Raw genomic sequence first — 26,328 nt, forward strand, 5'->3', positions numbered from 1 at the left:
CACAGTTTTTTTCCAACTGAGATCTGTTTCAAAGGTTAGGATAGGATAGACATTAATACTTTTTAATTGTTTTTAAATGTTTAGTGTCATTGCTTTTACAAATCATAACAAATCCTACAACACGTGGAAACTATAATGTATTTAATAATAATAATAATTATACATTTTATTTATAATGCACTTTAGATGTAAATCTCAAAGTGCTACAAAGTGACAATAAAAACAGTTAAATTATTACACCTAAAACATATGTCAAACATATAAAATCTAAAGTTAGGATATCACTTATTAAAGCCTGAAAACAAAAATGTTTTCAGTTCTTTTTTAAAAGACTGGATAGTCAGCGGTACTCTCAGGGATTCCGGAAGCTCATTCCATGAGCGGGGGGCTGAGGAGAACCCAATGTCTCCCATCGATGTTAATTTTGTTCGGGGAGTATGGAGACGGAAAGAGCCGGCACAGCGAAGGGGGCGTCCTGCGGTGTGTATGGATAGTAGTTCTTTGAGGTAATCAGGTGGGCTGCCATGAATGTGCTGGTGGGTGAGGAGACAAATCTTGTATTGAATCCGAACAAAAATGGGAAGCCAGTGAAGAGAGTATTAAATTGGGGTGATGTGGTGATATTTCCTTGTTTGTGTTAGCAGTCGAGCAGCACTATTTTGAATAGCCTGTAACTGTTTTAAGTTTTTATTAGAAATTCCAAAAAAAAAGAAGGAATTGCAATAATTCAGCCTTAAAGAGATGAAAGCATGGATGAGTTTTTCAGCATCTGACTGGGTGAGGGATGGACGAAGAGCTGTGATGTTTTTCAGATGAAGGAATTAAGTTTTGCAGAGGTATTTAACACGGATCTCGTTTTAATAGATCATTTTTGATCCCTTTGACTTTATTATTCATTTTACATAGAGGCTCCATCACTGTTAATAGTTCTATGGATGTTTACTTGACTACGTGCAGACGTCACGACGCAAACTTCGAATCCCAGCATGCAGCAGGAGGCCGTTGAGAGATCCAGCAGCTGGTAGTTGGAAGAGCACCGAAGCAGGCAGTAGCCAACGGCCAGCAGAGCCCACACATTTTCTCCTCCATGTGAGACAAACTGAGCCGTCCACCTTGCAGGCTACAGAAAATATGCTGTTCGGGAGCCCGACGTGTTCCGCGAGCGAATTTTGAGTCTTAATTGTCAGCCAGCTTTCATTTTGGAGGATTCCTCCCTCCATCCTCCGGATCGCAGCGAACAGGCAATGACAACGGTCTCAGCAACCCCGCAGCAGATGAAGGACCGGCTGCTGCAGGCCATTGACAGTCAGAGCAATGTGAGGAATGCTAAAGCTAACTTTAGCTTGTTTGTCTAGACTGTGGTTAACGCAACATGCCAGTTTACCTTGTAGCCTTTAGATGAGCGAGTCGTTGTTTTAAAAGGAAAATGCTCAACAGTGTAGCCCATACCGACATATCGAATGTTTCAGAGAAGAAACGACACGGGCGTCTGAGTTGACAGCTAGCTTTCAAGCTAATTTAGCAGCAGCGCTGCCTTGATTAGACATCTCCCGTTACATACTGTTAGCATGTTAGCGCCTAGCCATAATACCACAGCAGCTTTAGAACATACAGCGGTATGAAGCAATACAATCAACTCATTATAACAATACATGCTCATTTCACTCAAACATTAGTTATACATCCTGCTACATATCCGGTACGTCGTGTAAGCTGTCAACTCTTAACTACAGGAGGTCGAGACTAGAAATTAGCTCAAATGCTAAAGCCAGGTTTTAGGAAATAGTCGGGTCCTTCCTTCTCAGCTAAGTTGAATGCTAGCCGTAGCCTGTTCGCCTAATACAGGTATGTCCACCAGCGCTGTATTGCGTTCGTGAAAACATACAAAATCCTTTTACAGGTTATAAATGTGTTCCTCTTGCCTAGGCGCACATGTTGCACTTTTCTTTAGACGTTTCGAAAACGAGAGGATTTTGAGCTGTCACTTAGCCATCTTTGCAACCTCGTTCTGTCACTGAAGCATACAGTTTGGCTTATTTTGCCACAGTCTAACTTATGCCATTACACACGACTCGGTTTGTCCAAACATTGAGGGTTTTCTCTTATTTACAGTCTTACATCAATGGACTTAGTTGGCATTGGAATTAGTAAATGTATTACAGTTTTTATTTAGTGACACCAACTTTTGTTAGACATACACTGATCAGAGGTTTGTGGACAATTTTTGATCTCTGTTTTTGTAAAGCTAACCTGGTGAAATGATTTTAGCCAAATACGATTTTTTTCTTTAGGATAATAAAGAAATACAAGAAAATACACAAACACCATTCAAAATTATTTCCTAGTGTTCCTGCAGTGAGCTGTCAGTTGTTTCTATTAGGACCAGAGGTGATGTGAGGCAGAGCTGTTGCAATAAAAAAAAGATTTTACTATTTAAAAAAAAAAAGAAACAATTAGAGTTGACATATTGTCTTTAGAAACTTACATTGACGTGATTGGCAAGATTAACATTAATAACTGTAAACATCAGTGTGCATATTCTAGAAATTGGGTTTTCTTCCTCAACTCTGAGATTTCTGAAGGGCTGATTATATTTCCAAATCTAGCATCTTCAATGACAAAGTTGAAACCTCCAAAAGAATTCTAGTTCAGATTTCCTTGTACATGCTCAAGTTGTCTTCCAGTCAATTAGCTTCTTTGCTGTTTTGACTAAACTTCCCCCAGTTGTGTACAAATTGGTGTCCTGTCCATTTGGTACTCGAAAATCTCATCTATGAAAATTGTGAATAGGTGAACGAGGAAAATGACCCACACCCTCTGAAGGCTGTTGTAGCCCCCCTGAGTAAGGGTGTAATGGCAGATATGCCATGTAGAAAATCCACTTCTTCTCTTTTTAAATGACTCTTTAAAAGCGTTTGTGCTTTCTTTGACTAAAATTCTAAGTAACTTGTGTGAAAGTGGCAGAGCTTGGTTTTGGTGTATTCACGGATCAAAGAAATATCAGATTTTTGAGTTGAAAGTAAGGGCTGGTCAAGCTGAAAATGCTTCCTGTTACCATCGAGTTTCACTGCCCATCTTTACCTTTTCATTTATTTGACCTATTATTTTTTATTTTGTCCTACTTCTTCCTATAGTTTGTTATATACACTGTTTACCTGTACTCAATACAGATATGCGATATGGCAGTTGTATTGGAAGTAATTGCCAGTCTTGAGAAATATCCAATTACCAAAGAAGCACTTGAGGTAAGAATTTCTATTTTTTGTACAATGTATTCATATAGTAGTTTAGCAGTGTAGATGTTGAAATCAGTCGTTTTGATTTTGCAGGAAACTCGGCTTGGAAAATTGATCAACGATGTGAGGAAGAAGGCCAGGGATGAGGACCTTGCGAAGCGGGCCAAGAAACTGTTACGAAACTGGCAAAAACTGATTGAACCCGGTCCGACTGGGGCTGCGAGTGTCCCTGGATCCACAAACGGCAGCTCTCATCCCTGCAGGACAGATTCCTCTCCTGCGGACCTTTCTGTATCGGGGAAAGGCGTCCCTGAAGTTAAAACCAAAAATGATGTCCACAACACTTATTCACCAAAAGCAGAGAAATCAAGCAGCCGCAAGCGTCGGCCAGAGCAGAGAGACAGTGGGGTGTACTTACCTGAGAAAATCTCCAGGATGTCATCATACGACAATTCTGTTTCGCCACCCACCAATGGGATCGCAGGCAGCCCAGACACCCTGCCTGAGCAGGAGGTCGTCCCGTCTCCTGATAGATCTCGAATAGACCACCTTGAAAATGACAAAGTTAGGATTCCAATAAATGCTGTCAAGCCTCGCCCCAGCTCTCCTGGAGTGACTAAACCACTTAGCACTTCCTCTTTAATCAAAGTTGCTGTGATGCAACAACAGGCTAGATTGGATGAAGGAGGTGGTGGTTCCCTAGCTAGAAGTCCTCGCAGTGTCGCGTCCAGTCCCAGGAGCCTAAAGCAAGACTCTGTATCCAAGCGATCTTCAGCATTTGCAGCTAAAGGAACACCAATCCCAAGCCCATCTTCTAGAGACTCTCCCTCGCCTTTTTCTCATGCTGTGTCCTCCCCAGGCCAACCGTCTTTTGCTGAGAAGCTGCTGCATTCTTCTCTTAGGTCATCAATGCAGTCAGCCAGTTCATCAGAAATCTCTTCTTATTGCCCTTCCCAAGACATTTCCACAGCACTGGAATCCCCTTCAGTCTCCCCTTCCCCGCTTATTCCTCAGCAGAACTCCGAATTACACAGATCAACATTTGAGGGAGCTACAGCTGTGTCTGATGATGCAGATGGGACAACGGTACCGAACTCTGAGCATAAAAGGAGAAAGTACAGGCCTAGAGACTTCTCTGTTAACTTAGATGGCCAAAAAGTAGAGGACACAACTAAGCCTGTGAGGTTAAAAGAACGCAGGATAACATTTGACCCGGTCACAGGCCAGATCAAACCTTTGGTGCATAAAGAACCTTCTCAATTAGAGGATATCCCCACTCCAGACCCTGCAGAGACCAGGCAGAGAACTGAGTGCATTGCCCCACAGCCCACTGCCACAACCTCAACCCCTGGCCAAGGCCCAGGCCCAAACCCCTTTCACCAGACTAACTGGAAGGAGCTGTCTAGGAATGAAATCATCCAGTCCTACTTGAACCTTCAGAGCAATGTGCTCATCTCCTCAGGGGTCCGAGCCCCCGCTGCACACTTTTTCATGTCCGAATATCTGAAAAGGGAAGAACAAGAGATCAAGGACTTGAGGAAAACGCACGTTTTGCAAACAGACAGCTTGATAGGGGATTTACCCGGGGTAAGTCGAGACGTAACAGAGGAGGACTTGGACAGGATACACACACAGAACTGGCCTGGTGTTAACGGTTGTTATGATACCAAGGGCACCTGGTATGACTGGACAAAGTGCATATCACTGGACCCTCACAGGGATGAAAGCAAATTGAACATCCTGCCATATGTTTGCCTAGACTAAAAGGCTTGCTGTTTCTTTTCCACTCCTTTCTTTGTCTCAACACAGAGACCAGATAGTTTGATTTTTTTTTTTTTTTTTTGTCCACTGTGAGTTTGGCCAGAACCAGGCCTACTAAACTCCCCTCCCTATGGCTCTTTCTGTGAAAATCTATTGAGACATTGGTATTAAAAGCATAATGATTGAAAGAAAATGTTAGTTTATAATGTCAAGGGCTCTTTCTGTTTTGTTTTTGTTTTTTAACTGAAAGAGACATGGTCCATGTTGCAGAGTACTGCTGCTGGCAATGAAGGCAGAAAAGGGACGGTAGCATTATTTCCCACAACCTGAAATGTCACTGCTATATTGATTTATGATGTTCAGAGTGGTACTGCTGTTTCAGACACACGGAGATAATGATACTGGTTTCATTTTCTCTTCTTGTTCCTGACGAGGAATTGCAGGGTCCTGGGTTAAATAAAGAGGGAAGGCTTGGCTATGGCTGTTCTATCCAGACCAACTTGCTCATAGAGTTCATTTAGCACAGTCGGAGCTGAATGTGTCCAGAATATCCAATACTGGAACATATTTAGCAGTTACAATAGGCTTTATGTGAAATATAAAAAGTAAATTATAAATTTCTTATATATACATCTATTTATTTTTGAGCAGTTTATTTATGGGATGTTCTAAACAAGCTTTTCAAAAAAATCTAGATTTTTTTTTTTTTTTTCTGTTTAAATTACAATGTTATCATGAATCTCACAAACATTTGTGTTTTTTTTTTTTTTTAGATTGGCTAAATATTTTGGTTATTAACATTCCAAATCAACCATTCACCAACTTTAATTGTTTCTGTCACATCATAAAGCTGAGTCGGGGCACATGTTTTTAAACGGTTCCAAAAGTGCTAATTTCTCATTTAAAACAGGTCAGTGGTGGATATAAAATGTGTCCATAAGCACTCTACTAGGTAGGTTATCGCATACGAGAGTCAAAAGGAAGGAGTTGTTTAAACGTTAACTCACAAAAACTCACTTTGTTACCTTGGAAGATATTGTTTGCCTTCTGAAGTTCGGTCTCAGTATTTTTCTGAGGGAAACAAGCTAAGTGAATGTACAGTAGCCCATATGATGTGCCCAAAGTTCATGTAGATAACTGGAGGTATGATTTCTTTAGCTTCTAAGTGAGCATGAGCACCATCAGGATCAATCATTCTTGGCATTTCCCATCCAGTGAGCAACAGTATTTGATTTGATTCTAGTTTAAGCACCACTGACTACCGCTCTCACATGATGTCAATCAAAATCGGCCTTTGTGTGGCCTTTCTGTTCATTCATTTAGTTTTTTTTTTTCTTCCCTACCAATGTGCCTTGGTAAATGGTAAATCTGGATTTGTTCCGTATTAAACATGCCTGTCTGTATGTTAATGCGCGAGAATTCCAAATCCCACGATCGATATGACCCCTATATGCACCCATTTCTGTTACTTTTGTATACAGTAATCTGGGGAAAGGTGAAGCTGCAGGCAATGGTAAACTGCACAACAACACAGCTGGCAATAAAGAACAAATGCTACAACAGGTTAAGGATCTGTTTTTCTGGAGTTTTGACAGGGGGCATCTTTATTTGTTCAGTGTTTAACATCTCTAAATTGTTTGAAAAATAAATTATCTGAATCCTCAGTTTTCTCACCTGATTTGTGGGTCTTTTACATTGTAGTTTGTGCTCATTATGTTTGCTGTTATAGTGAATGTTTAAAAGTCTATTTTTCAATGTAGTGTCAGGGCCAAAGGTTTTGAGACTTTTTATCATAAACCTCTTCAATATTTTTGAATCTTTTGTCAGATGTTTCCATGAAGTTTAATATTAAACTTTTGAAAAATGTGAAAACTTAACAGGTTCTTAATGTAGCTCAGGTCTAGGGAATTTCTAGCCATGGAGCCACAATGTTTTCTTACTGGAGCCAATTACAGGTGGATCTCAATAAATCAGAATATTAATGAGAAGTCATTCATTCAAATAAAAAAGCCAGATCTACTTCAGGCAGCATTTTGATAAGCCTGGCTTACAGCTAATACAAAACAATTGTTTCTCAGAAAATTTGAATGTTACATAAGACCATTAAAGAGTATGACCATGTACTGTACAGTATATGCAGTAAATATTTATTCAGGGCTCCTTTTGTATAAAATACTGCATTAATGCAGTGTGTTATGGAGCTGATCAGCCTGTGGGTCTGCAAATGTGTTCTGGACATCCAGGTTGATTTGATCATTTCATTCAGCTCATCTTCCCATTGACTGTACAGTTATAGCCTTTGTCATTTGGATATTTCTGTGTGGTGTCTCCTAAAGCACTGACTCCACAACAGTCCACGCCTTGTAAATCCACCCCAAACTCTTGCTGTTATGACTGTTGCACAACTTGCACTTTTTGTACAAGTTTTTTCTTCCACTCAACCTTCCCATGATATGCTTGCATATGGCACTTTGTGAGCATCTAGCTTCTTAAGCAATTACTTTTCGCAGTTTACTCTCACTGGAGGGTGTGTGGTAGATAACTGTCAAGTCAGCACTCTTCCAGATTGAATAGGCCATAAAATATTTATTTGGTCTAATGAAATATTCTAGTTTTACGAGAAACCTGATTTTTCATAAGCAGATTTTTTGAATAATTGAATAATTTGAATAATTGAAATAACCTTTTTGATATTCTAATTTATTGAGATGCATCTGTAGTCATCACCTTTACCTTGTGACTTGTTGCTGCTTCGTTCTGGAATAAGCATTATTACAGCATTGTTTGGGAAATGTATCTCTTTAGTGATCTCTTTATTTATGCCGGTGTTTTTAAGGCAACACCACAGATGTCCCAAACACGAGTGACAGCCTGATCCCTTAACTGAATCATCTTTAGGAGCTGAAGCTGGACAATCTTTAGAATAGGATACCCTAAAGTTTTCTTCACATCAGATGAAGCTCTCTCCTTCAAGTTGTTGATGACTGGATAAATGGTGGACTTTGGATCCAGCTTACCAGCATCAATATCCTTGTCATGATGTAGTGATGACATACTTTTTCTTTTGTTGACAGAATAGTAATGATTTAAAGTAACACTTTTTTACAGCAACCATTCTGCTCTTCTAATCCCAGCAGAATGACAGTCATTTCAGCAGCTTTGTCCCCATTAACAGGGCCCAAGGTTCAATCCCAGTCCTGAGCAGAATTTGATTTGGGGACCAGTATTTGAAAATACTGGTGTTAAAATAAAAGTTGTCTTATTCAGTTGACTACAAACAGGAAACAACATTAGAGTCCCCAGGCCTGCTGCTTAGTTCACTTTTGCCTCATGCCAGCTGTGCTTATTTACACTGATACCAGAGCAGATCCCTGAGTAAGATCATTAAAATGATGTTCACATTTTGTGGCAAGTGTAAAACGATGCAAATCTGTTTTTTGTAACAAAGGCAATTTTCATTAATTTTTAAGGACTTTGCCATCAATCTAAATTAATCTAATAACTCTTCACAGCAAGACAATGTGGAGGGTCAAAAGGGACACAATTAAAAAACTACATCATGAAATAAATTAATCTAAATATACCATAAAATAAATAATTGTACAATTTATTAATTTAATACATCATTAAATAATTAAATATACCATTAAATTATGAAATGCACAAATAATTTAATGCCCCATTTAATAATTAAATATACCTTTTAAATTAAATAATTAAATGTCATTTTCTTTATACATTTATTTAAAAATTATAATAATTATTTCATTCTATATTTATTTCATGACTTCCGTGCAGTAGTGTCTTCGTTAAATAATTTAAACTGTCAACTTGACCCATCAAACTCAGTGGGCGGGGCTAACACTGATACTGTGCTTCTGTGGTGCTTCTGTGCTGGAGTTGCTCACCAACAATTTGTGGTAAATAAATAAATAAATAAACTATTTCTTGAAGTTATTGGAGTTATTTTGCACTTTCCAGCAAAGACATTAAGCTCAGAGTCATAGCAAACCTGGAAGAGGGTGCCTTGACCTGCTGTATGAAGCAGCTAGTCAAGCGTCAGAGTGCGCCCACTAGGTTTGATGGGTCAAGTGGCTCAAATTCAAGTTGACAGTTTAAATTATTTCAGGATGACACTGCTGCATGGGAGTAAAATAAATAAATGTAGAATCAAATAATTATATATTTTTTGAAATGGATCAAAAATGACATTTAATGATTTTATTAAAAAAGGTATATATTAAATTATTTATGAAATAGGTCATATTTAATTGTAGATTTCATAATTTATTAGTATATTTAATTTATATATATTATTAGATAAATAAATTGTACATTTATTTATTTCATTATAAATTTATTTATTTAATTTTGTCCCTTTTGGCTGAAGCAAAAACATTTGTGAAAAGCAACATTTCTGTAGCGGTTGTAAACTTGTGAGGTGGATTGTACCCAGTATGTCCATAAGGGATAAATGGTCCAGTTGTTTATTGGTGGCATTAGTGTGTTATGTAAGAGTTTTCTCAGTGTGATACGAGTTTAGTGGGAATAACTAATCCTAAAGGTCACAAATTATTAAGGCCTCACATCAAATATTGGAAAGGTGCAAAACACTCATCGAAATTTGCTTTGTGTACTAGTGATTTTTTTTTTATGACCACTGGCCTTTGAGTCTAAAGTTTAGTTGCCTAATTGTGTCAAACCTTCCTTGCCCTCTGCATAGGTCAGCTATATGACGCATGTGCCTCACAGATATCAGGATGTGTAATGATCCTCCCTTCCAGTTTTCTGTCTCAGTCTGAGTCAACCCTGAGCACACCTGGATGATGTCATCAGGAACACAGCTGTGGCCTGATCATGACCAGACTCAGAGGAGATCCACCTGCTCTGAGGTCAGAGACTAGCTGCCATTGCAGCAGACACATCATTGTTGGCTTTTTATGAAGATTTTAATCCGTGTTTACAAGTCAGTTAAACTGATTTCAATCTTGGTTTAAGATTGCTCCACTACTAGTAAATCTAGCTTGTGTTGGAGTTGGAAACCATCATAAAATTCTTCAACGTTTCCATTAAGTAAGGAAAAAACAACAGTAACGAGTTTTATTTTATTCTGCTCAAAATTTCAAAGTTTAAGAATTTCTCTTTTTTAAATGTACACGTGTTTGTTCCCAGAATAGAAAATCTGAAAAAGAAAAAGATAGCCCCGTTCTGACCCCTGACAAATCATGGACAGCATGTGATGGTGTGTTCATCAGCATCACTACGAACTTTGACAAATCCTGGCATGTCAGTTTAAGCTGGATGTGATGGACCGATTGACATTACGTCACCTCAGCAGCTCGCTATCTTCACTGTTTAAAAAAATTTTTCCCCCTTGTGACTCAGAAAAGTGCGACAATCCGTCTCGTCCGCTGCACGTCTGGTATGCAGGGTGGGTCCGATGGATCACTCCTCCATCCAGGAATTTGGGAAGTTTCCTTCCATATAAGGACTTTTCGATAAAAATCGCGACTAGAGGAAGAGAAGAGAAGGTGGAGCCAAGGATCGATTAACAAAGTTAAACCAAAGAGTTCAGAAGGCAGCAAGAGAATTCCTTTCTTGATATATTTGTAGACGTTCAGCTGTTTGGAAACTTTTTGCTATGATATTTCTATAATTCCCACAGAAGGATGTTTTACCTAAACAGAAACTCTCATTTCTCAGCAAACTCTCACTCTCCTAGTCAAAATTATGACTTTCTCCAGCTTCCTTTCGTATCTCGCTTTAGGAATGCAGAAAATCCAACTTCAGAGTCTAAAGAGAAGCACGACTAGTGTAGCCTCAGCGCTAATGCTAAAGTCAGAGTTGCTAGCAAACTGAGCTAATGAACAGCTGTGGTTGTCAGGGCAGTGGTTTATATGTATGGGGTAAGAACGCTGTCAAAACCAATGTATATGTAAAGATGGAAATGTGTGCATATTAGTCAATAGTGGTGCACAAGTAAAATCCAAAAGAAGTATTGTACAGGTCCTTCTCAAAATATTAGCATATTGTGATAAAGTTCATTATTTTCCATAATGTCATGATGAAAATTTAACATTCATATATTTTAGATTCATTGCACACTAACTGAAATATATCAGGTCTTTTATTGTCTTAATACGGATGTTTTTGGCATACAGCTCATGAAAACCCCAAATTCCTATCTCACAAAATTAGCATATTTCATCCGACCAATAAAAGAAAAGTGTTTTTAATACAAAAAACGTCAACCTTCAAATAATCATGTACAGTTATGCACTCAATACTTGGTCGGGAATCCTTTGGCAGAAATGACTGCTTCAATGCGGCGTGGCATGGAGGCAATCAGCCTGTGGCACTGCTGAGGTCTTATGGAGGCCCAGGATGCTTCGATAGCGGCCTTTAGCTCATCCAGAGTGTTGGGTCTTGAGTCTCTCAACGTTCTCTTCACAATATCCCACAGATTCTCTATGGGGTTCAGGTCAGGAGAGTTGGCAGGCCAATTGAGCACAGTGATACCATGGTCAGTAAACCATTTACCAGTGGTTTTGGCACTGTGAGCAGGTGCCAGGTCGTGCTGAAAAATGAAATCTTCATCTCCGTAAAGCTTTTCAGCAGATGGAAGCATGAAGTGCTCCAAAATCTCCTGATAGCTAGCTGCATTGACCCTGCCCTTGATAAAACACAGTGGACCAAGACCAGCAGCTGACACGGCACCCCAGACCATCACTGACTGTGGGTACTTGACACTGGACTTCTGGCATTTTGGCATTTCCTTCTTCCCAGTCTTCCTCCAGACTCTGGCACCTTGATTTCCGAATGACATGCAGAATTTGCTTTCATCCGAAAAAAGTACTTTGGACCACTGAGCAACAGTCCAGTGCTGCTTCTCTGTAGCCCAGGTCAGGCGCTTCTGCCGCTGTTTCTGGTTCAAAAGTGGCTTGACCTGGGGAATGCAGCACCTGTAGCCCATTTCCTGCACACGCTTGTGCACGGTGGCTCTGGATGTTTCTACTCCAGACTCAGTCCACTGCTTCCGCAGGTCCCCCAAGGTCTGGAATCGGCCCTTCTCCACAATCTTCCTCAGGGTCCGGTCACCTCTTCTCGTTGTGCAGCGTTTTCTGCCACACTTTTTCCTTCCCACAGACTTCCCACTGAGGTGCCTTGATACAGCACTCTGGGAACAGCCTATTCGTTCAGAAATTTCTTTCTGTGTCTTACCCTCTTGCTTGAGGGTGTCAATAGTGGCCTTCTGGACAGCAGTCAGGTCGGCAGTCTTACCCATGATTGGGGTTTTGAGTGATGAACCAGGCTGGGAGTTTTAAAGGCCTCAGGAATCTTTTGCAGGTGTTTAGAGTTAACTCGTCGATTCAGATGATTAGGTTCATAGCTCGTTTAGAGACCCTTTTAATGATATGCTAATTTTGTGAGATAGGAATTTTGGGTTTTCATGAGCTGTATGCCAAAATCATCCGTATTAAGACAATGAAAGACCTGAAATATTTCAGTTAGTGTGCAATGAATCTAAAATATATGAATGTTAAATTTTCATTATGACATTATGGAAAATAATGAACTTTATCACAATATGCTAATATTTTGAGAAGGACCTGTATATTTTCTCTATAAGAATACAAAATAAAATGTTACAACTTCAAGAAATTTCAAACACAAAGTTCAAGTTTACAGTTGTGGTTTATTCTTTATGAATACAATATGCTATAACAGTTTGTGAATACGATTTCTTTTCTATGAGAATACGAATTTACATCAGCGACTTGGCGTCACGTGATCTCAGGCTGGTTAGTGGAGCACAGAGTTAGTCGATTCGCATTGCACATGCGCTGTCACACTCCTCACCACCAATAAACGTAGTGCTGGAATGGGAAATAATTCAGTCTAAAAGGAATATTAGGAACAGAGGGGAGATAGGGGGGAAATCAAGAGTATTATAAATAAAGCATTGTTCTTATTTTTATGAAATACAAAACTAAAACATAGAATATAGTGGGTGGAGTTATGCAATGATGTACAGTAGGTACAATTAGTAATAATAGAAGCAGCACTAGCGCCAAGATGACGGACCAAGAAACTACGGTACAAAGCCAGGTAATGTTAAAAAGTTTGTACATGTCTTAATGTCGTTAATATATGCTCTTGGTCCGTCATCTTGGCCCTAGTGCTGCTCCTTCTTCTTCTTCTGCTGGCGGTTTGCAACAAATTCAGAGGTGCATACTGCCACCTACTGTACATCATTGTATAACTCCACCCATTATATTCTATGTTTTAGTTTTGTATTTCATAAAAACAAGAACAATGCTTTATTTATAATACTCTTGATTTCCCACCTATCTCCCCTCTGTTCCTAATATTCCTTTTAGACTGAATTATTTCCCATTCCAGCACTACGTTTATTGGTGGTGAGGAGTGTGACAGCGCATGCGCAACGCGAATCGACTAACTTTGTGCTCCACTAACCAGCCTGAGATCACGTGACGCCAAGTCGCTGATGTAAATTTGTATTCTCATAGAAAATAAATCGTATTCACAAACTGTTATAGCATATTGTATTCATAAAGAATAAACCACAACTGTAAACTTGAACTTTGTGTTTGTAATTTCTTGAAGCTGTAACATTTTATTTTGTATTCTTATAGAGAAAATATACAATACCTCTTTTGGATTTTACTTATGCACAACTATTGACTAATATGCACACATTTCCGTCTTTACATACACATTGTTTTTGACAGTGTTCTTACCCCATATATATGCTACCTGATTAGGACAGATTCAAAGGGTAAATGCCTTAATTACAAACCTTTTTTAACATGAAGTTAAACAGATGATCAAAATTAGATGGAATTTAACATATATATTATGTTGCTTTAACTGCTTTTACTGTGAAGCACTTTGTGACTGCAGTGTGAGAAAGGTGCTATATAAGTGCTGGGGTCTTTAATGTAGTATTATGCAGTCACTAACTAGTTTCTATTATCATAAAGACTGCCAGTTGGGACTTTTGTGCTACCAGAGCAGCAGTTTGGTTTGATAGTTGGACAAAAGTGCTAACAGTTGGCAAAAATTGTTACTAACAATAAATCTTTTTGATATTTTGCAGCTAAATATTAAAGTAGTGGGAGCAAACGTTTAACAAATGCAGTGTAGTTGCAAGTAGACAAACAATATGAATGATCTTTAATATTAAGGATATCAATTTTACAGAAACAGTTTAACTTAGAAAATCAGCCACAGGCTGTAACAGGGACCAATCTGAATATCAATGTTTTGCTTGATGATTATGACTGGAATCCTTTTCAAACAGCCTTACTAAATTGTATAATCTAGTGCTCATGACGTATTTAATGTTAATGAAAGCTTTCAATAAATGGCAGAAAGAACCAACTTTTTTCAGGCTCCACCCTATAAAATCCTCCTCCGTGTGGTGGTTCAAATTGTCTTGGTAAACTAAACGCAGCACCAGGCGGATTTAAGGGCAAGGAACTATCTCGACATTTCTCTTTGACTGTGAAACCGTGGGAGCGCTCTAATTGGAGGCCGTAAAAAGAGAGGAAGTAGTTTGTTCTTTTCGGGGTTTCATTGACGGAGACAGTCGAAGATAATTAAGTGCAGTTTTGTGTTCAGAAGTCGGTGTCCTGCTTTTAATTTATTTAAGAAAAGAATAGACGACAGTTTGACAATGTCCTTCAACAAAGGTCCTGCCTATGGGTTATCAGCGGAGGTGAAGAACAAGGTACGTGTGCAATTTGCAATAATTAAAAACTAACTCGTTGCGAGGTTTTCTTTTTGCGATTTTCACGTGTTTTTTGTTTTGTTTTGTTTTTTGTGAAACGCGAGCCTTGAAGTCACCTGTCCTCCATTTTGCCACGCGCAGTTTTTATTTAAAGGTGGAGGTGGATGGGAGACAAAATCCTGACGTAAAAGTTAATTTTGTCCTTCCGACTTCTTGCCTGTGACAAAACGAAACTTAATAGGTTGAAAAAACTTTGTGTTAACGCATTGAAGTTAAATTTCCTTGCTCCTCTAGAACGAGAAGTTGTAAAACCTATGGGCGTTGCCCGTCGTGGCAACCAAGTTTGTCGTTGTGGCAAAAAGTTATCCCGCTTCCAGCACTTTCTTCCCCGCGTGCAGCCAGCCGCCCTGCATTGTGACCCGCATTAGTAGATTATGTAATTCAGCCATTAGTCCCTGGTATGAGTGTCCGTCATTCTGCTTAATGCCTTCTCTTTTTCTGAGCTTGTTTCTCACTGCTCCCCTGCACTGTGTTGCTGTTCGTCGCCTAGTTTCTCCTGTTCCCTCCGGTTATGTTTGGAAGATCTGAGTCCTCCTCTAACCTCTGTAAGAAGTGGCCGTGCTAATGATACGTTTAACAAAACGAGCGAACTCTCCAGTAATGTGTAACTTCAGTGGCCTTCATGAGGGAAGCACCTTGTTTGTTTAAGGCAGCCTGCATACCTCTCCGTCAGAAAAGGCCGAAGTTGGCTTCGGTACTTCGATAAAGTTCTATTTCACTGCTTTTAAGGAACCCGGACCACCTTTGAGTACCTCCAGTAAAAATACTCAGAAAAATGTTGGTGAGATTATTTTACAACGAACACAAAGACTCGGGACAATTCCAGTACAATTTTGTGGCATGTATAAACCACCTTAGATTTGGTCCTTCTTGAAAACAGCAATTTTGTTTTAAATCTGTGCTGAATTAGCTCTATATTATGTGAAACTTTGTATTGCACTATTTCCTCTTGATTTGGTTCCAATTCCCATTTTGGCCAGTCAACTCTTATTAAATGTTACAGACCATGACCCACAATCTAACCCAATAATTCTTAAAGATTCCACATATCTAGATATTTACATACAGCCATTTTTCCTTACATTATACTGGGTAAAATATAGACCTTTTACATAAGTTTTTTTTTTTTTTTAAATCAGTCCTCTTGGCAGGTAAGAGTGGAGGCATGGTCGATCAGAAACGTCCTATGGTAGATGACTCCATTTCGTACCCAGATGAAGGCACCCCATGAGGCCACCCCTTGAGAAACCTTTTGGAGGTGCCCCTGAAATGGCATTGTTGTACCCTGAAGATGCGACCAATGCGGAATAGATGCAGGCAGTGTGGAATAGGTTTTTCTGAACTGATAATAATGATGATGGCTTTTAGGTCAAGGGTTTTTGACTGACCCAAGGTGGTTGAGATTAAATGTAAATATTCCATCTTTAGTCACACATTGCAAGCAGTGTGGGTGTTTTGGTTGTCCATATGTTATTCCTTTTTCATTTTAATGACTAAACCAGGAGACAGTAGTTTAGGATGCACATATTGTTGTGAAGATAGACCGTTTAGGTTTTGACTGTCTCCTCCCAAAGACTGTAACTCACCTCCACTTCCGTCATTTATTTTTTCCTCCTGCATTCTTCGGATGTGTCCTTGTTTGGGAGAGAAGGGGTCAAAGGCCCCCTCCCTCTGTCTTCAGCAGAAAGTATGTGGATTTCCCTCTTACTCCTGCTGCTTCTCTCCTCGCTCACTGGAGTGGTATTTCCTTTCTTTGCTAGGTGAAACGTGAAGCATTTAAAAGGAGATGCAATGCCTTTTTCCTAATTCCACACATTAAAGGTAATTATGTGATTTGGTTAAAATGAAAATTAAATGTTAAACTTGGGATGGATTATTATTATTGGCACATTGAAGTAAACTGAGTGAGTTCGTTTATGGCTAAGAAAAGACTTTCCCACTTTCAGGGAGCAGGTTTATAAAGAGCAGCTTGAGAGTTTTAAATGTTCTAAGTGGGATATGGACGAGATGTTCAGACTCTGACCTTCTTCAAAGAGTCTCACATCCTTTCCTTCCACTGGTACTTCTTTTAGTACGTTAAAAGAAGTACCAGAGGAAGGAAAGGATGTGAGATTAGTTGTTGTGTGAGAAGCTTTCTCTGAGTTTTTGTTAGTTGCAGTAACATTTTTGCTTGTTGGTGCAGAACAAAGTCTTTCACTGGATCGGCACGCTCAGTCCTGCTCCTTTTTGTTTCATTCAGCTTTTTCTTCTTCTTTTTTTTTAATTCCAGTGCTGTGGGCTAAATTCCTTGTGTTCAGCTTGTCATTGTAAATTATATCTTTCAGATTCTTGTGGGTAATTCCGATGGCCACTGTTGTCTTTAATAGGTGGCTAACTGAACGAAGGGAGTTTAATTAGATGGTAGATGTTCCGTATGGGTACAGCCAGCTGTAAGCTCTGTGCAGCCAGCTTTCTATGTATAAAGTAGGTTAGTGTGTGGTGTTGTTGGGGCTGAAGAATCTGTACACAGATCATTCAACACCTTCACTGGAGGAGCAGAAGTGTTGATCTGTTTCACTGTGGGTCTCTCCCCTTTCCACTGGTCGTGTCAACACAGACCTAACCTCTGTTTATGTGACCACAATCCCCTTCCTGTAGGCATGCTTTCAGGCCAAACACTATGGTTTTTCTCCTGTTTACTTTCTCAGTGACAAATGAAAATCTTAGAAATCAGTAACACTAAAACAGTGATAAACTCACACCCCTGTCCCGTTTCTAGCGACTGGCTCTCTGTGCTTCTCAGGAGAACAGAGCAGTTTAGCAAACAGGAAATCTGTGTGTTGGATTTTCCTTTTATGTGAAAACTACACAAGACAAAACCCCCTCTATGGTCACTGCTCTGAGCACTGAGGCATAACTGCAGCTCACTTATGCCAATGAAGCTTTACTCTGTGCAAGCTTCTCAGTATATTAATCAACATTGTATGCAGTTAATAGCTTTGTCACCCCCATTGACATTTAGTTTAGGTCAAGCGATTATTATGGTGGACATGAATCCCTTTAAGCTGTTTACAAAAACTTTCTTGAACTGTGTAAAATGCGTGTGTGTGACCTCTGACCTTTCTGTCCAACCAGATTGCACAGAAGTATGACCCTCAGAAAGAAGAGGAGCTCAGGGTCTGGATTGAGGAAATCACCGGCTGCCCCATTGGCCCCGACTTCCAAAAAGGCCTAAAAAGTGGAGTCATTCTTTGCGAGTAAGTAGAGGACACAGTAGCCCAATATGCTGAACCAAATGGGTCTTGATCATGTGTAACATGTTCGGTGATTTAGTAACTTCCTCGTTTTTGTCCTCCAGACTCATTAACAAACTGCAGCCAGGCTCTGTGAGAAAGATCAACCAGTCTGCTCTGAACTGGCATCAGGTGAGTTAGCTGGTGACTATTCTCCTTTCGTTTTTTTCAACCACTTAAGGTGCGGCTCATTCACAGAAAAGAAGGTTGTTGTTACACACAGTTAGAATTGTGCACATTGTTATCGGTGGGTCCACTTAAAAGGCTCAAGTTGCAGTACATCATGCCTCGTCATGGTGGTGTCCTGCTAATGTGAAATGGCTGTTTTTCTTTAGAAGCATCTGTAAGCTCTTTATTGAAATAGAAGCTTCATGCAAATAGTGTAAATTTAAAATAAACATTTAATGTGGTGTGTCCCAGCTGGAAAACCTGACAAACTTCATCAAAGCCATCACAAAATACGGCTTGAAGCCTCATGACATCTTTGAAGCCAACGACCTGTTTGAGAACGGCAACATGACGCAGGTCCAGACAACACTGCTTGCCCTCGCTAGCATGGTGAGTCTTTGATGGTGATGAAATGCAGGTGGCTTTTATTTCAGTTGGTGGTTTTGTTTAGTGCTGGGTCTTACAGTCAAATGCTAAATTTTGTAATAAATGTTAGGTCTTGAAAGACTCCTATGTCCAGATTTCAAATAGTTGGTTCTTGTATATCGAGAGTTAACGTCTTCTTTTAGGTGTTTTTGAATGCGCTGGCATCAATCTTCCGCGTTGCTAAGGAATAAGGGTTATAACACTGTGACAAAACGAAAAGACTCGTAGTCCAGGGCAGCAAACCACCCTGTTGGAACTAGTTTATTGCTCAACATTCGGCCTTTCCCACTAACCAGCTTGTTTTTGTTGGGGGTATGTTATCTGACCCACCGGCAGCTCATTCAGGAGAGCCGATATTTAACAATGTCGAGGTTAATGACAACTGAATAAAGCGAATAGTTAGCTTAAACTAGTTGTCAGTAACCAATGAGATGCTTGCTGTATAGACTAATTTGTAAACGGGCTTAAAACTGGATAACTTTGGTGCAAAAGCCATTGACTCACAAATGAAACGTCAACAAAGGTTGACCGTTATCTTTAACTTGAGTTACCGAGTAAATATAAGGTAGTTTTTGTAGGTCTAAACTCTACATCTTAATGCTCTTAAATTTTTAGATTTAACCTCCTGAAACCGGCAGGAATCCCATTAGCAGTAATGAACCAGGTTCAATTATTTTGAAGTATATCGGACACCATTTTTCACTCCAAACTAGAATGATTTGTAGTTCTTAACACTGTCCATAATTGATGTTTTCAGATGTATAAGTTGTCATCCTTGTGAGAGAAGACCGCACAATGTAGAAGATGGTTGCAGTTTTGTGTTGCTGTGCTCTGGCTTTAAGATGTTTTTTTGTTGTTGTTGTTACTCTGCCTTTGTAAAAGAATACGAACTCTGTGAACAATTCTTTTTTCCCCTCTCTGCTAGGCTAAGACCAAGGGTTGCCAGTCGCGGGTGGACATTGGCATTAAGTATTCAGACAAACAGGAGCGGATGTTTGATGAGGAGAAGTTGAAGGCTGGACAATGTGTCATCGGCTTGCAGGTACTGAATATTTTGTCCTGTGTGCGCTAGACAGAATCAGTAGGCAGGGAACAACTCCCTTATTTACATCTGCTGTTCCCATTACAGAACTCCATGTTGGTATACAGTAGATGTTACATTGTGTCAATCTAATGTGACCAGATTTTCTCTAGAGTGTTTTTGTAGCAAATAAGCTGCAGGATGATCTGTTTTAGCTGAAGTCGCTGACATGCTCTCATCTACTACTGGAAAGTTTGAAACCAGACTTGGTCCTGATTCCATACTGACCATGGCTCAGTAGCTCATTGTTCGATAATTGCTTTTGGTTTGTCATTGCTCTGTTGCTAAGGAACATGTCATGTAGACATGAGTGCTACCTGAACACTGGGGAAACTTGATGTACAACTTTAGTGTTTGCTGCATACTTAAGAATAGTTTCACTGTAAATAAACAGCTGACCAAAACTTTGAATTATGCTTCAGTCAACTGCTGGCCTTATGGCATAAATGAACCTCACATTCTTGAAAGGTTTCAAATGCTGTAGTAAGTGATAATTTAGCAATGTCAAGTACTGCAAGTACACCTTCACAATCTGTCTATTAAGTTTTGTCTTCTGACCTCCTTGTCTATAGATGGGGACCAACAAGTGTGCCAGCCAGGCTGGTATGAATGCATATGGCACCAGGAGGCATTTATATGATCCCAAAGTTCAAATCCAGCCTCCCATGGACAACACAACCATCAGTCTGCAAATGGGAACCAACAAGGGAGCGAGTCAGGTACTGCATCAAAACTTGTCATTATTTCAGTGTTCTGGAGCTTCAGGAGAAATGTGACCTGGAGTTGGAATTGTCCATTCTCAGTTCTGCTCCTGTAATGGGTCTCTTGAACTTAAATAAAACATGTTTTTCCTACAGGCTGGGATGACTGCTCCTGGGACCAGGCGGGCCATTTATGACCAGAAACTGGGCACAGACAAGTGCGACAACAGCACCATGTCCCTGCAGATGGGATACAGCCAGGGAGCCAACCAGAGTGGGCAGAACTTTGGCCTGGGACGACAGATCTACGATTCCAAGTACTGCCCCAAAGCTGGAGAAGTCCCAAATGACCAGAATGGAGCTGGGAGTGGCCGTGACTACTTCCCTGACTACCACGATGAAGGTTACCAGGGTTACCAGGAAGAGGAGCGGGTGTACCATGATGATGGGACAGATTATTAAAAGGAGGAAGAGAGGTGATTGGAAACAAAGTTGCAAGTTATGTTAGAAAGCCTGGAGGCAGGCAGATGGCTTATTTTTATATCCATAGGATGTTGCACCTTAATTTTGGGTCCCATCCTTATTTTAGTATTGTATGAATCATTGTCCTTAGTCCTAATTAATACACATATCATGATGAACTGTAATTCTGTGATTCTTTTTTTTTTTTTTTTTATATTAAAAATATTTAGTGATTTTCATTTAAAACCAACTGTTTGACTTGGCCTATTGTTTATTACCGGAACTTTTTGTGCCAAAGTTACAGGAATTTCTTGTCCTATAAGTTTTGGTTCTTTGCAGGCTTGTTTTGTTACATGAAGGAAGAACCCCTGGTTTAAACTAAACCAACTTTGTGTAGTTTTATTTTTTATGAATCCTACAATGTCATTTTTGTGGGGGGAAAACAAATCCTGGTTATATCTGTAGTTTCTATACTGGCTGCATCATCTAGACATGCATTCCTGTGCATAAGACTGTACATTTCGGTGTTATACTGTCAGTATCTTTAATCCTTCGGTATTGGTCATTGACCTTAGTGAAGGTAGTTTTTCAGATGAGGGATAAAATACAGCTTTTGAACAAACCTTGTTTTTATTACACAATTCTTCCTTTCTTATCTTTAGTGGAGGAAATGGTTTCTTTCTTTGCACAACCAGTCCAACTGGAGATATGTTTGTTTTCTTTGGACCAGAGGCAGCAGAGGAGTTTCAAACATTCCAAGCAAGAAGACTGGATTCATTTTAAACAGTGACTGTTTAAGTAAATATTTCATGAATAGTGATTGATATGCGAACAATGCTAACATCATGTTTTATCTTTTATGATGCTATTTATGCCGAGTCTGAACAATGTTTGATATTTGATTTTTGTTTTACTTCTGCAATAATGTTGCCTATAGGGGAAAGCCAAACCTGTGAACGTGGTTTAATAAAATGCATACATTACAGTGTTTGGTTTCTCTATAATTTGTGAACCCAAGTTTTTGCCTTGTAGGAAGACTGCCATGGCCTCTTGTAGCAGTCCTTTGTTTCAGCACCACCTCAGAACCCTCTAGTTGAAGATACTTTATTTCATCATGTTGTGGGCTTAGTGTTTGTTTCTACAGGTCCTTCTCAAAATATTAGCATATTGTGATAAAGTTCATTATTTTCCATAATGTCATGATGAAAATTCAACATTCATATATTTTAGATTCATTGCACACTAACTGAAATATTTCAGGTCTTTTATTGTCTTAATACGGATGATTTTGGCATACAGCTCATGAAAACCCAAAATTCCTATTTCACAAAATTAGCATATTTCATCCGACCAATAAAAGAAAAGTGTTTTTAATACAAAAAATGTCAACCTTCAAATAATCATGTACAGTTATGCACTCAATACTTGGTCGGGAATCCTTTTGCAGAAATGACTGCTTCAATGCGGCGTGGCATGGAGGCAATCAACCTGTGGCACTGCTGAGGTCTTATGGAGGCCCAGGATGCTTCGATAGCGGCCTTTAGCTCATCCAGAGTGTTGGGTCTTGAGTCTCTCAACGTTCTCTTCACAATATCCCACAGATTCTCTATGGGGTTCAGGTCAGGAGAGTTGGCAGGCCAATTGAGCACAGTGATACCATGGTCAGTAAACCATTTACCAGTGGTTTTGGCACTGTGAGCAGGTGCCAGGTCGTGCTGAAAAATGAAATCTTCATCTCCATAAAGCTTTTCAGCAGATGGAAGCATGAAGTGCTCCAAAATCTCCTGATAGCTAGCTGCATTGACCCTGCCCTTGATAAAACACAGTGGACCAACACCAGCAGCTGACACGGCACCCCAGACCATCACTGACTGTGGGTACTTGACACTGGACTTCTGGCATTTTGGCATTTCCTTCTCCCCAGTCTTCCTCCAGACTCTGGCACCTTGATTTCTGAATGACATGCAGAATTTGCTTTCATCCGAAAAAAGTACTTTGGACCACTGAGCAACAGTCCAGTGCTGCTTCTCTGTAGCCCAGGTCAGGCGCTTCTGCCGCTGTTTCTGGTTCAAAAGTGGCTTGACCTGGGGAATGCGGCACCTGTAGCCCATTTCCTGCACACGCCTGTGCACGGTGGCTCTGGATGTTTCTACTCCAGACTCGGTCCACTGCTTCCGCAGGTCCCCCAAGGTCTGGAATCGGCCCTTCTCCACAATCTTCCTCAGGGTCCGGTCACCTCTTCTCGTTGTGCAGCGTTTTCTGCCACACTTTTTCCTTCCCACAGACTTCCCACTGAGGTGCCTTGATACAGCACTCTGGGAACAGCCTATTCGTTCAGAAATGTCTTTCTGTGTCTTACCCTCTTGCTTGAGGGTGTCAATAGTGGCCTTCTGGACAGCAGTCAGGTCGGCAGTCTTACCCATGATTGGGGTTTTGAGTGATGAACCAAGCTGTGAGTTTTAAAGGCCTCAGGAATCTTTTGCAGGTGTTTAGAGTTAACTCGTTGATTCAGATGATTAGGTTCATAGCTCGTTTAGAGACCCTGTTAATGATATGCTAATTTTGTGAGATAGGAATTTTGGGTTTTTATGAGCTGTATGCCAAAATCATCCGTATTAAGACAATAAAAGACCTGAAATATTTCAGTTAGTGTGCAATGAATCTAAAATATATGAATGTTAAATTTTCATCATGACATTATGGAAAATAATGAACTTTATCACAATATGCTAATATTTTGAGAAGGACCTGTAGATGTTAGTGCAACTTCTTTGGACTAGAGCAATCCGGTAAGCACAGACCTAATTTTTCCTTATCCGTTCGTTTCTTTGTAACATCACCACTCCTGACATCCTCCCCATTACATCTGTTTTGTCATCACCCTTACATGTTTTCAGATCATCAAATGGTTTCAATTTTCAGACTATTCTCAAGGCTTGCGACTCAAGTGAAGTACAGCAAAAGCCTTTATCAACAAATGGAGAAAAAGTGGAGCAGTGGTGGACCTTCAAATATTAGTCTTAAAAGTACATATACTAATCCAGGAGGTCACAAAATAACCAAAAACATTACCACAGGTCTCACTTGGCTTTAGTCAAAGTTCATGATTTGACTAGAATAGACACTGGCAAAAAATAGCATCTATGGGAGTCCCAAGGTTAGAGCCACTGCTGACCAAAAGCAACACAAAGGGCCTTCTCAAATTTACTAAATAACATCTTGATTTTGGAAAATTTTTTTACTGATGAGACAAAAATGGAGGATGTGTGTGTGTAAAAAGAAGCATTTCAGCATAAGAACACACTGAGTCAAACAGGTCTGTGGTAGTGTGGTGGTCTGGCTGCTTTAGGAAACTGGGAACTTGCGATAAATGAATGAACCAGAATGTTCTGCCATCAGTTTGTGACCTTTAAATTTAAGTACACTTGGGTTATGCACGACAGTAGTCCAAAAAACCCAAAGTCCACCTCTGAATGGCCCAAAAGAAAGAATCTGGAATAGCATAATCAAAGTCAGGACTTTAAGTGTGTGCAGAAAAGTGTGCTAATATTTCTTCAGTTATGTAAAATATTCATCGCAAACATTTGAGGACAGTTTTTGCTGCCAAGGGTCTTTCAAGAAATTATCAGTTTTAGGTGGCAGTTACTTTTTCATGTAGCTCCATGTTGGTTTGGAAAGCTTTTTCTATTTACTTGGGTTATCTGTCTGATATTGAATTGTAGAAATGTATTAGTGTAAATGTAAGGATCTGATTCATTTAAGTTTTGCAAAAAAGCCCTCCTTGAACTGCTACCTTAACGTGGTGGAGGTGTTTAGTGCTCGAATGATCCTAGAGGCTATGTTGTCTGGAGCTTAAATGCCCCTGGTAGTGTCTCCCATGGCAAACAGGCTCTGGGTGACAGGTCAGACAAAGAGCGGTTTAAGACAACTTCAGGAGGACCACATAATCGAGGCATGTCACCTGGTACGGCAAAGCTGAGGTCCCACCCTGGAGCCAGGACTGGTGTCGGGACTCGTCGGAGAGCGCCTGGTGACTGAGTTGCTCCTCACAGGACCTGGCTGGGCCAAGCCCGAATGAGAGACGCAAGGCCAGTGGGAAGGAGCATGAGCTTGTGCGGGAGGTTGAGAGATATCCACTAGGAATAGTCGGGCTCACCTCCACGCACAGCATGGGGTCTGGAATCCATCTCCTCAAGAGAGGCTGGACTCTCTTCTACTCTGGAGTGGCCCACGAGGAGAGGTGGCGAACTGGGGTGGGTTTGCTTGTTGCCCCCCCAGCTCACTCGCCTCGTGTTGGGGTTTACCCTAGTGGATGAGAGGGTTGCATCCTTGTGCCTTTGGGGACAGGTCTCTGACTGTTGTTTCAGCCTACGGGCCAGGCAGTAGTGCAGAGTACCCAGCCTTCTTTGCATCCCTGTTGGGGATGCTGCATAGTGCTACTCCCGGGGACTCCATTATTCTGCTGGGAGACTTCCACACCCACATGGAAAACGACAGTGACTCCTGGAGAGGCGTAACTGGGAGGAATGGCCTCTCCGATCTGAAATCGGAGTGGTGTTTGATTATTGGACCTCTGTGCTAGTCACGGATTGTCCATAATGAACACCATGTTCAAGCATAAGGGTATTCATCAGTGCACTTGGCACCAGGACACCCTAGGCAGGAGGTCAATGATCGACTTTGTTGTCCTGTCTTCAGACCTACAGCCACATGTTTTGGATACTCGGGTGAAGAGAGGGGCTGAGCTGTCCACTGATAACCACCTGATGGTGAGTTGGATCCGCTGGAAGAGAAGAAAGCCAGACAGAATTGGCAGGCCCAAGCACATGGAGCCCTCGGCCAGGGATGTATTCAACTCCCACCTCCGGGAGAGCTTTGACCACATGCCGGGGGAGGTTGTAGACAAAGTCCGAGTGGACCGTGTTCTCTGCATCTATTGTCGATGCTGCTGCCCTGGCCGTAAGGTCTGCGGTACCTGTTGCGAGGGCAATCCCCAAACCCGGTGGTGGACACCAGCAGTAAGGGATGCTGTCAAGCTGAAAAAAGAGTCCTATCGGTTGTGGTTGGCTTGTGGGACTCCTGAGACAAGTGATGGGTACCGTGAGGCCAAGCATGCCACGGCCTGGGCTGTGGCAGAAACAAAAACTCGGGCCTGGGAGGAGTTCGGTGAGGCCATCAAGAAGGACTCCCAGTTGGCCTCAAAGCGATTCTGGCAAACCGTCCGGCGCCTCAGGAGGGGGAAGCAGTGCTTCACCAACAGTGCTTATAGTGGGGGTGGGGAGCTGCTGACCTAAACTGGGGACATTATCGGGCGGTGGAAGGAGTATTTCGTTGGTCTCTTCTATCCTGCCGTCACGCATTCCCTGGTGGAAGAAGAGCCTGGGGGCTCGGGGTTGGATTTTTTCAT

At 40.8% G+C, this 26,328-nt stretch overlaps 2 protein-coding genes across 3 annotated transcripts; both read left to right on the top strand.

The window, feature by feature from the left end:
* Positions 1-806: 806 nt before the first annotated feature.
* crsp7 (cofactor required for Sp1 transcriptional activation, subunit 7) lies at positions 807-6,661 on the top strand. 2 transcript variants are annotated; one of them, XM_047369355.1, is made up of 3 exons: positions 807-1,316; positions 3,171-3,245; positions 3,330-6,661. In XM_047369355.1, the coding sequence occupies exons 1-3, from the start codon at positions 1,245-1,247 to the stop codon at positions 4,998-5,000; spliced, it is 1,818 nt and encodes a 605-aa protein (XP_047225311.1). In that variant the 5' UTR covers positions 807-1,244; the 3' UTR covers positions 5,001-6,661. The 2 variants fall into 2 exon arrangements, with proteins under 2 accessions (XP_047225311.1, XP_047225313.1); XM_047369357.1 differs by lacking the exon at positions 807-1,316 and adding an exon at positions 1,359-2,209.
* A 7,826-nt stretch (positions 6,662-14,487) lies between these two features.
* Positions 14,488-21,909, top strand: cnn2 (calponin 2). Its single transcript, XM_047369477.1, has 7 exons — positions 14,488-14,751; positions 17,926-18,047; positions 18,149-18,215; positions 18,504-18,641; positions 19,603-19,719; positions 20,331-20,477; positions 20,616-21,909. Exons 1-7 carry the CDS (start codon positions 14,698-14,700, stop codon positions 20,919-20,921), a joined length of 951 nt encoding a protein of 316 aa, XP_047225433.1. The 5' UTR covers positions 14,488-14,697; the 3' UTR covers positions 20,922-21,909.
* The last annotated feature ends 4,419 nt before the right edge of the window (positions 21,910-26,328 follow it).

Source organism: Girardinichthys multiradiatus, chromosome 6, assembly GCF_021462225.1.
Source record: "Girardinichthys multiradiatus isolate DD_20200921_A chromosome 6, DD_fGirMul_XY1, whole genome shotgun sequence".
NCBI lineage: Eukaryota > Metazoa > Chordata > Actinopteri > Cyprinodontiformes > Goodeidae > Girardinichthys > Girardinichthys multiradiatus.

Excerpts from the sequence above, each read along its gene's own strand:
- cnn2 (XM_047369477.1), top strand. The coding sequence starts at position 14,698 with ATGTCCTTCAACAAAGGTCCTGCCTATGGGTTATCAGCGGAGGTGAAG. Across the intron at positions 19,720-20,330 it reads AATGTGTCATCGGCTTGCAG|ATGGGGACCAACAAGTGTGC; the intron begins GTACTGAATATT and ends CCTTGTCTATAG. Across the intron at positions 20,478-20,615 it reads CCAACAAGGGAGCGAGTCAG|GCTGGGATGACTGCTCCTGG; the intron begins GTACTGCATCAA and ends TTTTTCCTACAG.
- crsp7 (XM_047369355.1), top strand. The coding sequence starts at position 1,245 with ATGACAACGGTCTCAGCAACCCCGCAGCAGATGAAGGACCGGCTGCTG. Across the intron at positions 1,317-3,170 it reads CCATTGACAGTCAGAGCAAT|ATATGCGATATGGCAGTTGT; the intron begins GTGAGGAATGCT and ends TACTCAATACAG. Across the intron at positions 3,246-3,329 it reads TTACCAAAGAAGCACTTGAG|GAAACTCGGCTTGGAAAATT; the intron begins GTAAGAATTTCT and ends TTGATTTTGCAG.